The sequence below is a fragment of the Echeneis naucrates genome, chromosome 10 (assembly GCF_900963305.1).
Source record: "Echeneis naucrates chromosome 10, fEcheNa1.1, whole genome shotgun sequence".
NCBI classification, from domain to species: Eukaryota; Metazoa; Chordata; class Actinopteri; order Carangiformes; family Echeneidae; genus Echeneis; species Echeneis naucrates.
This window is the reverse complement of record NC_042520.1, coordinates 9,200,510-9,213,569: the sequence shown is the minus strand read 5'-3', so window position 1 is coordinate 9,213,569 and position 13,060 is coordinate 9,200,510. Positions and strand designations below refer to the sequence as shown.

Sequence of the window (13,060 nt, the reverse complement as noted above, 5' to 3'; positions counted from 1 at the left end):
ATCTCTGTTTCAGATTCTATCAACCGAATTTCATCTTTAGAAATTTCACAGGCAACTAGTTCAGCTTGGAGTAGACTGGAAAGCAGTGGAAACAGCTAGCCTGACAGCACAAAGGTAACAAAATCTGCCTACGACCACATCTGAAGCCCAAAAATTAATATTTGGTACCTCATTTATTTCATAGGCATAAAACAATAATCACAATATTAATAAAAAAGACATTTTATAGTCACCAGGAAAGAGTCTTGTGCACAACCTGCTATAAAAGCTGTCACATTTCTGGCTTATACTAAGATTTCATATTAAAAAACAAAATTAGTTAGTTTTTAAACTTTCAAATGGTGCTAGTAAGCAATTTTCCCTGTTTGCTGCATTTCTAAGCTGCTGGAAGTAGCTTCATATTTAGCAAACAGAAATGGAGTAAATCTCATTTCACTCTTAGCGAGAAAGCTAATAAGTGAATTTCTCCGGTGACCAACACCTCACAACCTTCTTTTTTCCATCGAAAATCTTTGATTTGAGTTTCATCGTAATTTGTTGCTTGAAAAAAAAAAAAAAGTAGAAAAGCACAATATTAACAACCCACCATCTTCCCGGCATGACCTCAGAGTGATAAACTGAAAGTAAGACATTTAAGAACAAATTATAATCAATAAATCAATCAATCAATCTCTCTCTCTCTCTCTCTCTCTGGCTAAGATTGAAAGAACAATACAGAACTTGTGACAAAATTTTTGTATGACAATTAAGTTGTGGTTGATCAAGTATATACACATATTTCATTCTATTTTTTTTAACCAGAGAACGTTAAAGCCAAACATGACAACCATCCAGCCTTTGCCTTCAAAATCAAAACAATTATAATAATAGAATATAACATTATAAATAAATAAAAAACATCAATATACATTACATTAAATAACCCCTTGTCATCACAAGCAATGTAAAACTAACTTGAGTATTACGGTACATTCAAAATAACCCCTCTGTTTGGTTTCATGAGTTGTCCTGATGTATTTTATCTCCCAAGCAAAAATACAAAGGATTAACTCAGTAATTAAATTAAATCTCACTATTTCCACCCAGATGATGAAAAATAAAGAATGCCAACCAGACTGAGATCAAATTAATTACATTAATCAACTTAATTTAGTGTGAAAGGCAGCAAATAAATGCAGTTGGATCATATAAGCTGCTCACCAAATCTACACAGTAAATAACTGGCAGGACTAATCTCTATCTCAGAGCACTAAACTGATACCATCACACCCATTGCCTCACCATGCTGCTTCTTCATTTTCTGTCGCACATATATTAGTTCCCCTCAACCACTGCACACTTTTCAGCATCAGGACTCCAATACTTCTCAAAATGGCACTAAAAAAAGGGCAGTATTTATTAGGTTTGTTGGTTATTATCATTGTCTGGTGATGGCTTTTTTTTTTCTTGTGCAGTAGGAAAATATTCAATTTTATCTATTGTGCTGTAAACAAATTTCTGATTATTGCTAAATTAGCATGTTTTGCCTTTTTTCTGCTGGTGTAACCAAATGGAATGACATTTTTCTTTTCTTAATGTGCTTAGAACCTCAGCATGACAGAAAACCTCCACCTCTATGCTGCGGTAAGTAGCTATCTCCACAGGAGGGCAACAGTGACCAGGAATGGGAAAGACAACAAAGAAGCCAAGGAGCAGGTGTGCCCGCTGGCTGCTGATCGGACCCGTCCTTGACCGTTGTTTCTGTTCCACTTCCAGTTTCTGTCTCGGACTCGAGTAGGCTTTGCAGGGTTGGTGGCCGGGTTACGTGGGGGTTTGTTGTAAGGGGGTGATTGCGGCCCATAGCCTGGCCAATCATCATTGTACCTTTCACCTTGGTCTCCGCCCCCTGAACCACTGCCCTCCTCACCTGGAACAGGGGAAAAGAGATTTTTGACTGATGTGCAACATGGAAATGGAAAATGCTGATGTTAAATCTAAATGAAGGGTGACAACTAAGAACTTTGATGAGATGAGATCAGAAACACTCACTGTCCATGAAGTCCATGTCTTGTCCACTCTGAGCATGTTTCAGTTTGTTGGTCACCACCCTCAGCTCCATGATCAGCTGTCTGGTCCTCACATCTGGCCTGGCAATGTCAACCTCTACCTCAGGATTGTTGATCTGGCTAACCAGCCCATCGCCTGTCACATCAGGGAGGTACCTGAGCAGGAACACAGACAGACATTCACATATAAAAAAAAAACAAATGGCTGCACATGTGCAGATCTTTTCAGAGCAGGACGCTGCTCAGTGTGTATTCAAATATAGGCTGGCAGGTGTGACTCAAAATGAATGAGGATCACATGAAGATCGTTTTTTAGGCCAGGAGCTCTTTGCAGCCTCCAAGGGTCCTTCTACATTATAGGATTAACTCATGTGGTTCATAAAAAGACACCAAAGTGTATTATTCTCTTTTATCCTATATACCAGAATAACAGAAAGATTTTTTAACCAATGTTTTATGATAATACAACAGTATGTACTATATTCAATATTATGTAGTTTTACAAGTTAATCATCATAGTAAAACATTTCAAACAAGCTGCCCCTGCTATACCACTCTGGCTACAGTCCCTCTCCGTAGGTGGGTGTACAGAAATGCTTAATGCAGCTGGAACATCATACACAAAATCATCCATTATGCAGACTTGTTTTTCCCACCTGGGTGTACACACACACAAAGACTGCACAGTGTCTTAATAATTGAACCTGGATGCACAGTGTTGGGCTGTATATGTGCAGAAAAAAGCAAGCAGACCCACAGAGAGAGAGTGAAATGTGGTCGACTGGTGGTGGTAAAATTAAACAAACTCAAGTTCCATCTGTTGCATCCGTCCACCTCTGTACCATCAATCGCTCATTCCTCCTCCGCCTTTACCGAGCCCCTCCCTCCACCCCCCCCGTCTGATCTCGCTCTACCTCCCCCGGGTCTGCCCGTTCCAGCAGCGGTCCTCATTTGTGACGTCAGCAGCCATCTTCCCATCGTTGCAGATGGTGTGTGGGAGGGACACCCAGAAGCCCCGCATAGGACGCAGTCGCTCTTTCAGCTCAGTAACCTGCGTGGAGGCAGAAAGAAGTTGGTTATGACTCAGACCTTATTTTAAATCCTATCCTTGTATCCTTGTTTAGTATGGCTGGCTGGAGAAAGCATATGCAAAGCTGTGGTGCTGACGTTGGACAAAGTCAAGAACTGACATGACAAAGCCTCTGGGTCAGTTCTTCAACCTTGTCTTTAAAGTCTTATAAATAAACACTCCTGGTTTTATTTATATTCCTGCACTTCCATCTGGCCAGATCAGTCTGTGGTCACAGGAAGGCTGTCTGGGCTCTGAACACTCTTTATTATTAGTTACAAGTACCAAACTTATTTTACTCTCTCATTTTGTTCTCTCTGCTTTCAGCTCAATTGCCATGTATGATTCTTGAAGTTGGCACCAAACGTGCTTCATAACACTTTCAGCTTTAAAACATATTCAACACAAAAAGGTAAACTCAACAAAACAAAACATTTGTACTCAGCTGCACTCATTTCTGTTCTTTTTTAATTAAGAAATGACCATCTGTCAAAAGACAAAGCAACACAAACATGCGTAATGCCAAAGCCATAGATAATTATCACCCAACTGGAGTTTTCGCCTCAGCTTTTTAGAGCCTTTAGCGTTTTCCAGATTGCTAATTAGGTTTCTCGGCTAAACTTTAATGTTTTGCTTCACTAACACTAGTCTCTTGAGCATTGTTTTAAGACATAGCAGACAAATAAGCTCTGATAAACGTGCTCTAGCTTATTTGCTTCAGAAAGTGGTCAACACTTCCCTTCACTGCAAGAATGTTCTGTTTCAATCCTTTCTGTGATTACAAGTGATAATATTTTAATGTTGCGTTAACCAATTTTTTTTTGCCCCCAGGAGGCCGAAACATCGATCGCAGGTTGAAACTGTTTTAAATAGACTTCAATATATGTAAATGTAAGAGTTACCATTAAACCTTGCTAAAACAAGGCATGTTTCTTCCTCACCAGTCGGTCCAGGTTGGTGCCTGCAGCAGTGGTGGGTTTCTCTTCAGGGGTGTACGTACGGAAAGGCCTTCGGTTTCCTCCTGACTCTTTGGGTGAGCGTTTAGACCGTCCTGAAGCAGGTCTGGGGCTTCCACAGCCCTGGAACACCTGAGGTTAATAAACAAGAGCATCTTTTCAATCTGAGACCATTTTAATTAAATATATTTTGTTGACATATCCACCATCAAATGTTCCCACAGAGATATTTCCACATCTTAGTTTTTGAGTTTTTTGTTTTGTTTTGTTTCTCCAAAAGTGTCCTTTAAGCAAGTAAACAAAGAGGTTGTTTCTTTTCAGGAGCCTGTTAAAGCCTGTTTTAATCCTGTTATGACATGTGGCCTTCAACCTGACTGAAGAACTGCGAAAAACACTTAAGGCTTGTTTTTAGCAACTTCTTTAAAAGGTTAACGTTAAAATTGTGACAGTAAATGAAAGCTGAAAGAGGAACTATATGAGTCAATGTGTACACTAAGAAATTATTGTGATTTATCACAGTTGAAAGGATTCTCTCACTATGTTAATAAAAAAAAAAAAAAACAGCAGACAGACCGCTGAGCTGTAAAAGAGAGAGATGCCTCTTTCTTAAAGCGTTGCTACCACAGATCAGGAGATTTTCTGTTTCTATGGAGGTGTGAGTGTCTCTCTGGTGGATTAGCTGCTGGGATGTCTGCCATGTTTTAATCATACTGTCAGGCTGTCATACTCTTTGCTGTCTTTACTGCATGTTTTCTCATTAAGAAGATTAAAAATCAGAATTAAATAAAATTCAATAGAGCTTTGACTTGCAAGAATGATATTTTGGAAATCTTGGGAGATTATATTATTTTTTGTGCAGTCACAAAGGTTTAGTAAATACAAGACTATTAGTGTTGAGGAAAAGCCATTTTGAAAATGTAATTTAATTCTCTTCTGCCTGTGCCTCGGCTCTTACCTTAGTGGAGATGGTGACGCTGTTTTCCTGCATGTGCATGATGGCCTCTGACACTTTCACAGAGATGGAGTCAGCTGCAAGCTCCATGTTGAATGGTCCCTCCAATTTCTCTGAAACCTGGTACAGAGCATCTGATTGAGGACAAAGGAAGAGAGAAATAGAGTGATGAATTTCGCTATGACCACTGCGATCCAAAAATCACACTGGGAGCTTTATACAAATAAAAGAAATAGCTTGGGTGATAGTATATTTCACACCCTGATAAACATCAAGACAGTGATTCTGTGCGTCTGGAATCTCTCCCTTGGCAAACCAGCTGGTTTGACTTACATCAGAGAGATCAGGAAGTAAGCTAACATTACATGTATGGAAAAGGAGAAAAGAACGGTGGTTGGAAAATATCGAACACGAAGGTGAAATTGGTTTTATTGCAGTAGACATGCATGGAGCAATGATAGGTGAGAGGAAGCACTGCAGAGGAAAAGAAAGAAAATGCAGCAAAAGTGTGGATTTGATGAAAGGGGAAATGAAACACAGGAAGACAGATCAATTGAGAAGGAGAAGAGATACATGAATGATTAATGGGGGAGGAATTCATTAGGGAGATAAATGGAAAGTAAATGAGTGACAGGTGCAGTGAAATGATTATCCTTTCAAGTATTCTCAATTTTATCATATTAATAGGTCAAAGTGCATTGAAAAGTCATTTAAGTCGTAACATCTTTTTTTCCTGAAGGAGCTAAATACTTCAATATAAAGTATGCCTAACCAAAAACATAAAAATATGTCTTTCACCTGAAAATATTAGGATGTATTTTTCACTCACCAATGAAATTGTTCCATTCTGTGTCCAGGTCAGCCTGATTGGCTAAGCAGCCCTTCATCACATTGAGGCACAGGGAGTGGCAGGGCCGCAAGGAAGGCACGCCTCTGCACAACGGGCAGTACCACTGACGCATCAGGCCTCGCACACACTCTGAATCTGCAGTCAACTGAGAAACAATGCAGTGGGTGTAAGAACAGAAAGAGCAAGTAAGAGAGCCATTAATATTAATGCAAAAGGAAATTCTAACTACTGTCTATCCAGTACTAAGAGTTGTATTTTTTGATTTCAAGGCTGATGCTGAGATTAGAGATACTGGTGACTATTTTAATTAGAGCAAACTTTCTGAGCTCCTGGCTTTCAACTGTACCGAAAATTATGTACTCTGACAACCAGAAAGTGTTTTACTGCAGGAAGTTTCAGTATCTTTTTGACAACAGCATTTGTCAATATTTAACTTGCCTGAAAATACCATCCTTGAGTAAATACTTCTAATGAAGTTCTGGAAAAGGCAGATAAGAATAGGTCACCTTTGTCGCTTTGTTTACGATGTCCCGACCAGTAGCCAAGCCCTGTGACAGAGCTCTGGCAGCAATGAAAGCCCTGGTTACCTGAATGGGAAACCAAAGCGTACAGAATAAGATCAGTGGCAGCTCAGTGAGCTCATTCTTCAGAACTGGAAGCATCTTTCTACTGGATCAAAGCCTTGTGTTGTCTGTCAACATCGGCACTGCATTGTTTTATCACTAAGCACACACTTGCACTCGCAGTTTGCGGGGCACATCTCCAAATGGCTGAAGCTGTTCGGCATGTTTGCTGACACACTCCAAGTAGTCCTCACTGAACTGATACTGAGGGTTGACCAAAGAGAAGACCCGCTCCACCAGCCTGGACCAAAAGTCTGACAGAACCTCTGTCAGACTTACACTGCCCCCTGTGGACGAAAGAGCCACCATGAGAATCTTCAGGATCAGTAAACAATCTGAAAATAAAAACCATTTCTAAAAGAATACATCTTATGAAGAGGAGCTTATTGAGACCTACACATGCTGAGCATACGTTGAGGAACTGGAAGAAATGCCCGTTGACTTCAGTAATGTGGGAATTTTAATTTATGGCTGAATTATTTCTCTGTCTGTGAAAGGGAAAAGCTGGTGGAAAAACTGTAATTGAACGACGTGACAGTAGCCACAAATTTGTGGTCCCGCTCTGCACTCGGCAGATAGAGCAACACAATTTTTAAATTAGGTGCAAAAAAAGCCAGAAGCACAAAACTGCTTTCTTTGTCTAATCAAAACAACTCAGTGTGTCAACAATACAACATTTTATGGCATTTGTGTGCAATTTCTCCTCATTTCTTCTGTTAAATTTGTTTGGGCTTTTGTTAGGCTCTGTGCATTTGACCAGTGGCAGACACACTCTGAATATTTGACTCTCCAGTCTGTAGTCTACTATACAGCCTCAAATTAGCTGTCTATGCAGTTTGGCAGACAAAGACAGGTTGACTAAGCAGCAACAGCCTGCACATAGAGTGGACTCGCAAGTGAGAGCCTGTCATGCCAAAACATAGCGATCCGGAACAGAAATAGAAACAGTCTGGCATTCACGGGATTCTAGTTTTTGCCCTCTTTCTTTTTCCTGAAATTTGGCATTTCAATACTCGTCAAAAGATAAAACTGCCTTTTTACTGTTCTCCCGAGCTGATGTAGATTTCCTGAAACATGGAAATGGACTGATAAAACTGCACTTAACTTACAGTCCAAAAAGAAATGAGGACTCAGTCTTTGACCAGATCACTACCAAAATCTCTCTCTGAATATGTTCATTCATTGTCAGGCCAATATAAGCAGATGGAGCACACGAAAAGGAGTTTAACGAGAGTTTTGGCCACTGCCCTCCAACTAAAAAGCCCGGAGCTCATTTCATTCTGAAAACTCTTTTTGCCTCATTTTGCCTTTATTTGACATAATGGAGACCGATGGAGAATATGACATCAGAGCACAGAGAAGAGATTTTATCCAATGCAGGTAATGTAGACTGTCCTATTGGTAATATGGGACACGCACCCTAGACCACCGAGCCACAAGGTTATGCAGCAAATCCAACATGAATGATGCCACTTTGCAAACCGTTACACTACTAAAAACATGAAGTCAGGATTTGAGTTTTTCTTTTTTTCTGACCGGAATAATATCTGCGCAGTTCCACAAACAGCTCCTGGAAGACATGGGCGTTCTGGGTGAAGAGACGGCCGTAGGTCTTGGTAAACATCTGGTTCATAGACTTCTCCGATAGGTCTATAAGCTCTCGGAAGAACTCTGCAGAGACACAGTAAAAGCAGATTGGTCACTGTGATAGAAAAATATTGTTTGCTAAACTCTGTGTGCCGGTCATCCTATTCTCATGATGCAGTTGCTACCTCGAGGCCTTTAGTTTCATGATTAGATTGTATGATTTAACCGAAAGTCTCCCAGTTAAGCTGAGGAATGTAACCATTGTTCAGAGGCCTTCCCAGCCTTTCACTTCCTTTGACCTAGCTGTACCTGTATAGACGCTTTGATGGGTGACTGTATCTGTTCACTCACCCACATGAGCAGTGAGTGTCTGATCTTTTCTGCAGAAGGTCTTTTGTTAAAGAATGAACGTAGCAGATCTGTCTCGGTCTGTCTGATTACTCTGAGTTTCACCACAGTATCAATCTGTCGCCCACCTTCCCTTTTAATATTTTAGCTAGGTTTCTCTGTTTGCACTCGCTCAGCCTTCATTCCCCTCCCTCTCAGATTAACAGCTCACAGGGACTCTTATATCAGATAATGCACTCTGGTAAATGAGTGTAACAAGATGTACTTTATTTAAAATCTGTCTTATAGGCTCATATAGTCTCCCACTCCTTCAGCATTATTTAATGATTCATCAAATGCATTATATAAAAGGAAGAGGAGGAAGAAGGGTCTTAGCAGTCCACAGCAGGTAGGAGGTGGAAGTGTACATTCAGCACTGTTCTGTCAGACAAACCTGCAGTCATACTTACAATGTGGACTAAATTAGTTATTAAAGCTCCAACAGTGACCATATTTTAAAAGGGGCACGCCACCAATTTTACACATAAGTTACACATAAGTTCACTGGCTATGATGTGTAGTGGGCAGCAACTTGTAAAGATACAACTGGATTTGTGGAGTTAAAATACATAGACAAAAGGGGAAATAAGTAGAAAGAAAGAAATGAAGATAACATTCTGTTGCATCGAGGGAAACTGAATTCTTAAGAGTTTTCTTTTTCTGTCATCTGTCTCCTGAGAGTGCCCCAACCTTATGAAGCTGCATTTGCTGTCTGAGTTTGGATCATCCCTTAAATGCCAAGACTTCTCATGTACTGATTCAACATTCAACATCTTTTGTGGCACAGATATCTTAGATAAGTTTTTAAGATGATCTGTTTTCCATCACATGAGGTTTCGAAAAGCGGAAAGACCCTCTTGACTAACTTCAAACAGGGAAATAGTTCTATTAAGCTTAATTACAACACAAGCTTCTGAGGTGGCATCTCACCGTCAAATCTGCGATGTCTTTGGGTGAAAGTGGTCAAAAGGAACTGGCTGTTTTCTTCAATGGCTCGGAGAAAGTCCCTCTCACTTTGGAGGGCCAATGTCTCCTCCATCTGACTGGAGCAGCAGGTGTAGTCCTGAGGACAGAGCCGCAAGTGTTCACCTGGAAAGTAAAACCAGGCCAGCAGAAATATTAGGACTGATCACTGAACCCTCAGAAATGCACATGGCTACGTTTCATTGTTGTTTATTATTTGTTATAATCACAACATGATGATTTTGTTTGGAATTTGCATAAAAACGCACTTCGGGTTGCATTTCTATGAGTTTTTCTTTATCAAAGATGCTATGCCCAAAAAAAAAAAAAAAGATTATTAATATCAAAAACCCAAAGACTCTCAATAACATCAGAGAGTCTATTCCTCCACATCTAGGCCCATTTTGTTACCATTGGGAAATCTTACCAAAGATAAGCTTTTGGTAGAAAATGTAATTTCCTAGCATGAATTATTCAGCTTCAATCTGTCTTTCTTTGTCCGCTCAGGTTGGGTCTTTGATATGTCAGAAGTAATGATATGCAAATGACAACCGGAGGGGGGGGGTAACATGCAGCATTAAAGACGTGATGAAGGTTTGAATTCTTTGTCTCTCCAGTTTTACAGCAAACATGAACAGTCAAAAGTCTCAGTCCCAACTCCACCCTTGCTGATATTCCTCCCTGTCTCTTTTGTTCAGTCTGTGTGTCTCACTATTAACACTCTCATCCCTCTATTTCCATTTCTAAACTGCCTCGCTTCATCCTTGCTCTCCAAGCCATCTGCTCCCCTGGCCCACGGGACAGTGAGCCAAGACTCAGGCAGTGATAGCCCATACACATACACACACACGCACACACAGAGCGAGACACACACAAATCAATCAATATTGTAGTTTTCTCAGTCTCCCCTCACACAAAGCTGAATTATCACAAAGTAGGCCTATATCCTCTGAATGAACATAGCAGACATTTTAATGGTAGTCTTGATATTGAAAGCTCCAGGTCTTTCTTTTGGTTACACAAACGCTCTCTCTGCCTCATGCCAAACCTCTAAGAAGTGGCTCCATCATTTGTCCACATGGTCAGAGTCATTCATATTTAACAAATCAAACCTTTAACAATCTACTCCCTATCTCCAGGCCGAACCTCAAAAATATCCAAAAACCCATCTGATTGTAATTCAAATACTGTCTTTTCGTTCAGAAGATAAGATTATCGCCAGTGAACAGAGCTTATGGCTATATTCAGGGATTTAAGAGTAGACCAGCAGGCAAAGACTAATTAGGGGCGAGGTTCTTTGTTGCACCGGTGTTGGCAATTTGCTCATCCCCTTAATCATCCTATTTAACCAGCACAGGGGGGCAGGAGGCGGGAGTAATTTATTTTAAAGCACCCTGGGTTTGTTCTCTAGAGGAAAACTCCCTATAATGTTTTTTTTTTTTTTTTTTTTTTTTTATAAACAGCGTGGCTTGGTCCCCAGTAGTGAGTTTTGAGGCCCCTACACTTTGTCTCCTCACTTTATTGTACTGAATCTTGGTGGTTAATAGTCTTATTAATGCTGGTCAGATAATTTATAGAGACCTTAAATGTTATGTTTTGGTAAACTATCCGAGCAGCATCCATCTCTGCTGCTACAAACGTATTTAATCTTGTTCTAAACTTGACTCAGGCAGACGTTTCTTTGTCGGAGTGAGTCCCCTGAAACTATCCGGTTGTGTGTTTTGTCCCCGCCGCAGACTGGAGGACCGGAGTCTTACCGGAGATTTGAGTCAGCGGAGCTGTGTCTGTGCCGTAGCCCTTCTCCGCGTACACCTGACGGGTGTCTGCGCAGCTCCTCCCAGCAGCAGCTCCGGGGCTCCGGGTCCCCGACAGGGCAGCGGCCGTGCAGAGCAGCACCAGCAGCCGGTGCCTGGGGACCAGAGAGGTGTCCATCCTGATCCAGGCTTTATACGGTCTACCAGCACGGTGCAGCAGTTTATGGATGGATGGATGGATGGATGGAAGGACGACCGGCCGATTTAGATGAATGCAAAAGTGTATTTAAAATAAAAAAAGAAGCGTCCCAAACTGTCAGTCTTTAAAAACATCTACTATTTCCACTGTAAGTGCAAAGAACAGACGCATCCGGAGCAGGTTTTTATTTTTACATCACACCGAGGTTTCCACCGACTGTGTCCAGTTAATGTGTCCTTCCTGGGAGATCCGTGCGTGGGAGTGGATGGGACAGTGCGGATGGGGCACTCCCGTCCCTCAGCATCTTCTCAAACTCCGACAAGCTCCCGGGAGTGAGCGTCGGCAGACCGGAAATTATCTAATTTAAAAGAATAAGAGCAGAATGTTGACGATTAAATGTTCTTTTTTTTTGTGTGGACTGGGCCGTTTTATCAAATAAGCTCAATAGGATCAAGACAAAGGTTTTGAGATGCAAATATCTGCCACTGTCAAGTGTAGTCTTATCGATATAAATTGTTCAAGTAGATCCACGGTTCTTGGTTTTCTGAACAGTCTAGAGTCAAAATGTCATTTTAAACTTGTAGTTTGAATCACTGGCTGACAGAAAATACTATTAAAAAAATAGGAGACTTGCTTAAATAAATCAAGACTAATCCCACTTAAAGATTAATGTGGGTGGAATAGGCCTACCATAAAGCCTGCTGGGGGGTTGTCAATAATGGATAAGCCCTTAGCCCAGAATTGGTTCTTGAAGCAATATTATATTTTAAGTCTATTAAATGACCACATAAAGCCCAAACTCGGCTGCAAAATGAACAGAAACAAAGTGCCTGAAAAACCACTAAACAGACTTAAAAGGGTAGGAGGGAAAGTGAACAAAACAAAAATGGCAGCTTATCACGTTTCACCCCTTTTAACTGTTGTGCATCGTGAAGAAATACCATTATTTTATTTTGAAGCACTGGACCAGGAGGTCTGTGTCTCACGCTGGTGACTTTGGTGAGTTTGACTCCGGTCACAGACCATCAAACACGGAACAATGGACCGAACAGCGGCGGAGGCTGCCAACCACCTCCGGGTCCTAAACACGGCTACAGAGCCGACACGCGTCCACAAACATTTCTCAGCAAATTTAGAAAATTCGAAGGGATCCTTACAAATAATTTTCATTTTAGTTCCCGCATTTTTTTCCAGCAGTATTTCAACCATAAACGACTGTATTTTGAGGGGCCAATAACAAACAAGTGGCCGTGTGAAAGGGCCAATCACCGTCCGAGCCGAGGAAGCGCCGTCCAATCAGAAATCAGAATCATAGCGCACATTTCAGCGCCCTCAAGTCCACCACGGAGGGTGAAAAATAGATAAACCAACGAAACCTTTAACCAACAAACCAATCAGCAGTTTTACTTTCAGCTGGTAAAAGTTATGATTTTGATATAATGGTTTCTCTTAATCTCGTAGTTGATATTTAGATCGCATTTAAAAAGCTAAATTGACGCATTTGTTTGGTTCAGTATTTTGTCTAATTTTAGTGCCTCCGGCAAAGACTTGGTTGCTTATCAGACTCATGTTTTCGATCTCTAAAGTCGAAAAAGGTCGGATGATGAGTGTTTGAACAGGAGGTGGTTCATGTAGCTAGCTAGTTTTATGTGAGTTTCTAGCTAGTGTTGGTCTT

At 40.9% G+C, this 13,060-nt stretch overlaps 1 protein-coding gene across 1 annotated transcript; it reads right to left on the bottom strand.

Moving 5' to 3' along the window:
• Positions 1 to 1,488: 1,488 nt before the first annotated feature.
• Positions 1,489 to 11,575, bottom strand: gpc2 (glypican 2). Its single transcript, XM_029512716.1, has 11 exons — positions 11,190 to 11,575; positions 9,400 to 9,558; positions 8,032 to 8,166; positions 6,607 to 6,782; positions 6,379 to 6,459; positions 5,852 to 6,017; positions 5,026 to 5,156; positions 4,056 to 4,202; positions 2,960 to 3,096; positions 2,029 to 2,201; positions 1,489 to 1,906 (listed from the first exon to the last, which is right to left on the bottom strand). Exons 1-11 carry the CDS (start codon positions 11,362 to 11,364, stop codon positions 1,632 to 1,634), a joined length of 1,755 nt encoding a protein of 584 aa, XP_029368576.1. The 5' UTR covers positions 11,365 to 11,575; the 3' UTR covers positions 1,489 to 1,631.
• Positions 11,576 to 13,060: the final 1,485 nt, after the last annotated feature.

What these genes read in the sequence shown, in the direction of transcription:
- gpc2 (XM_029512716.1), bottom strand. Translation starts at nt 11,364, where the DNA reads ATGGACACCTCTCTGGTCCCCAGGCACCGGCTGCTGGTGCTGCTCTGC. An exon ending in ACTGCGCAGATATTATTCCG is followed by an intron (nt 6,783 to 8,031) that starts GTCAGAAAAAAA and finishes TTTCGTCCACAG; the next exon opens with GGGGCAGTGTAAGTCTGACA. An exon ending in CCCGCAAACTGCGAGTGCAA is followed by an intron (nt 6,460 to 6,606) that starts GTGTGTGCTTAG and finishes TTTCCCATTCAG; the next exon opens with GTAACCAGGGCTTTCATTGC.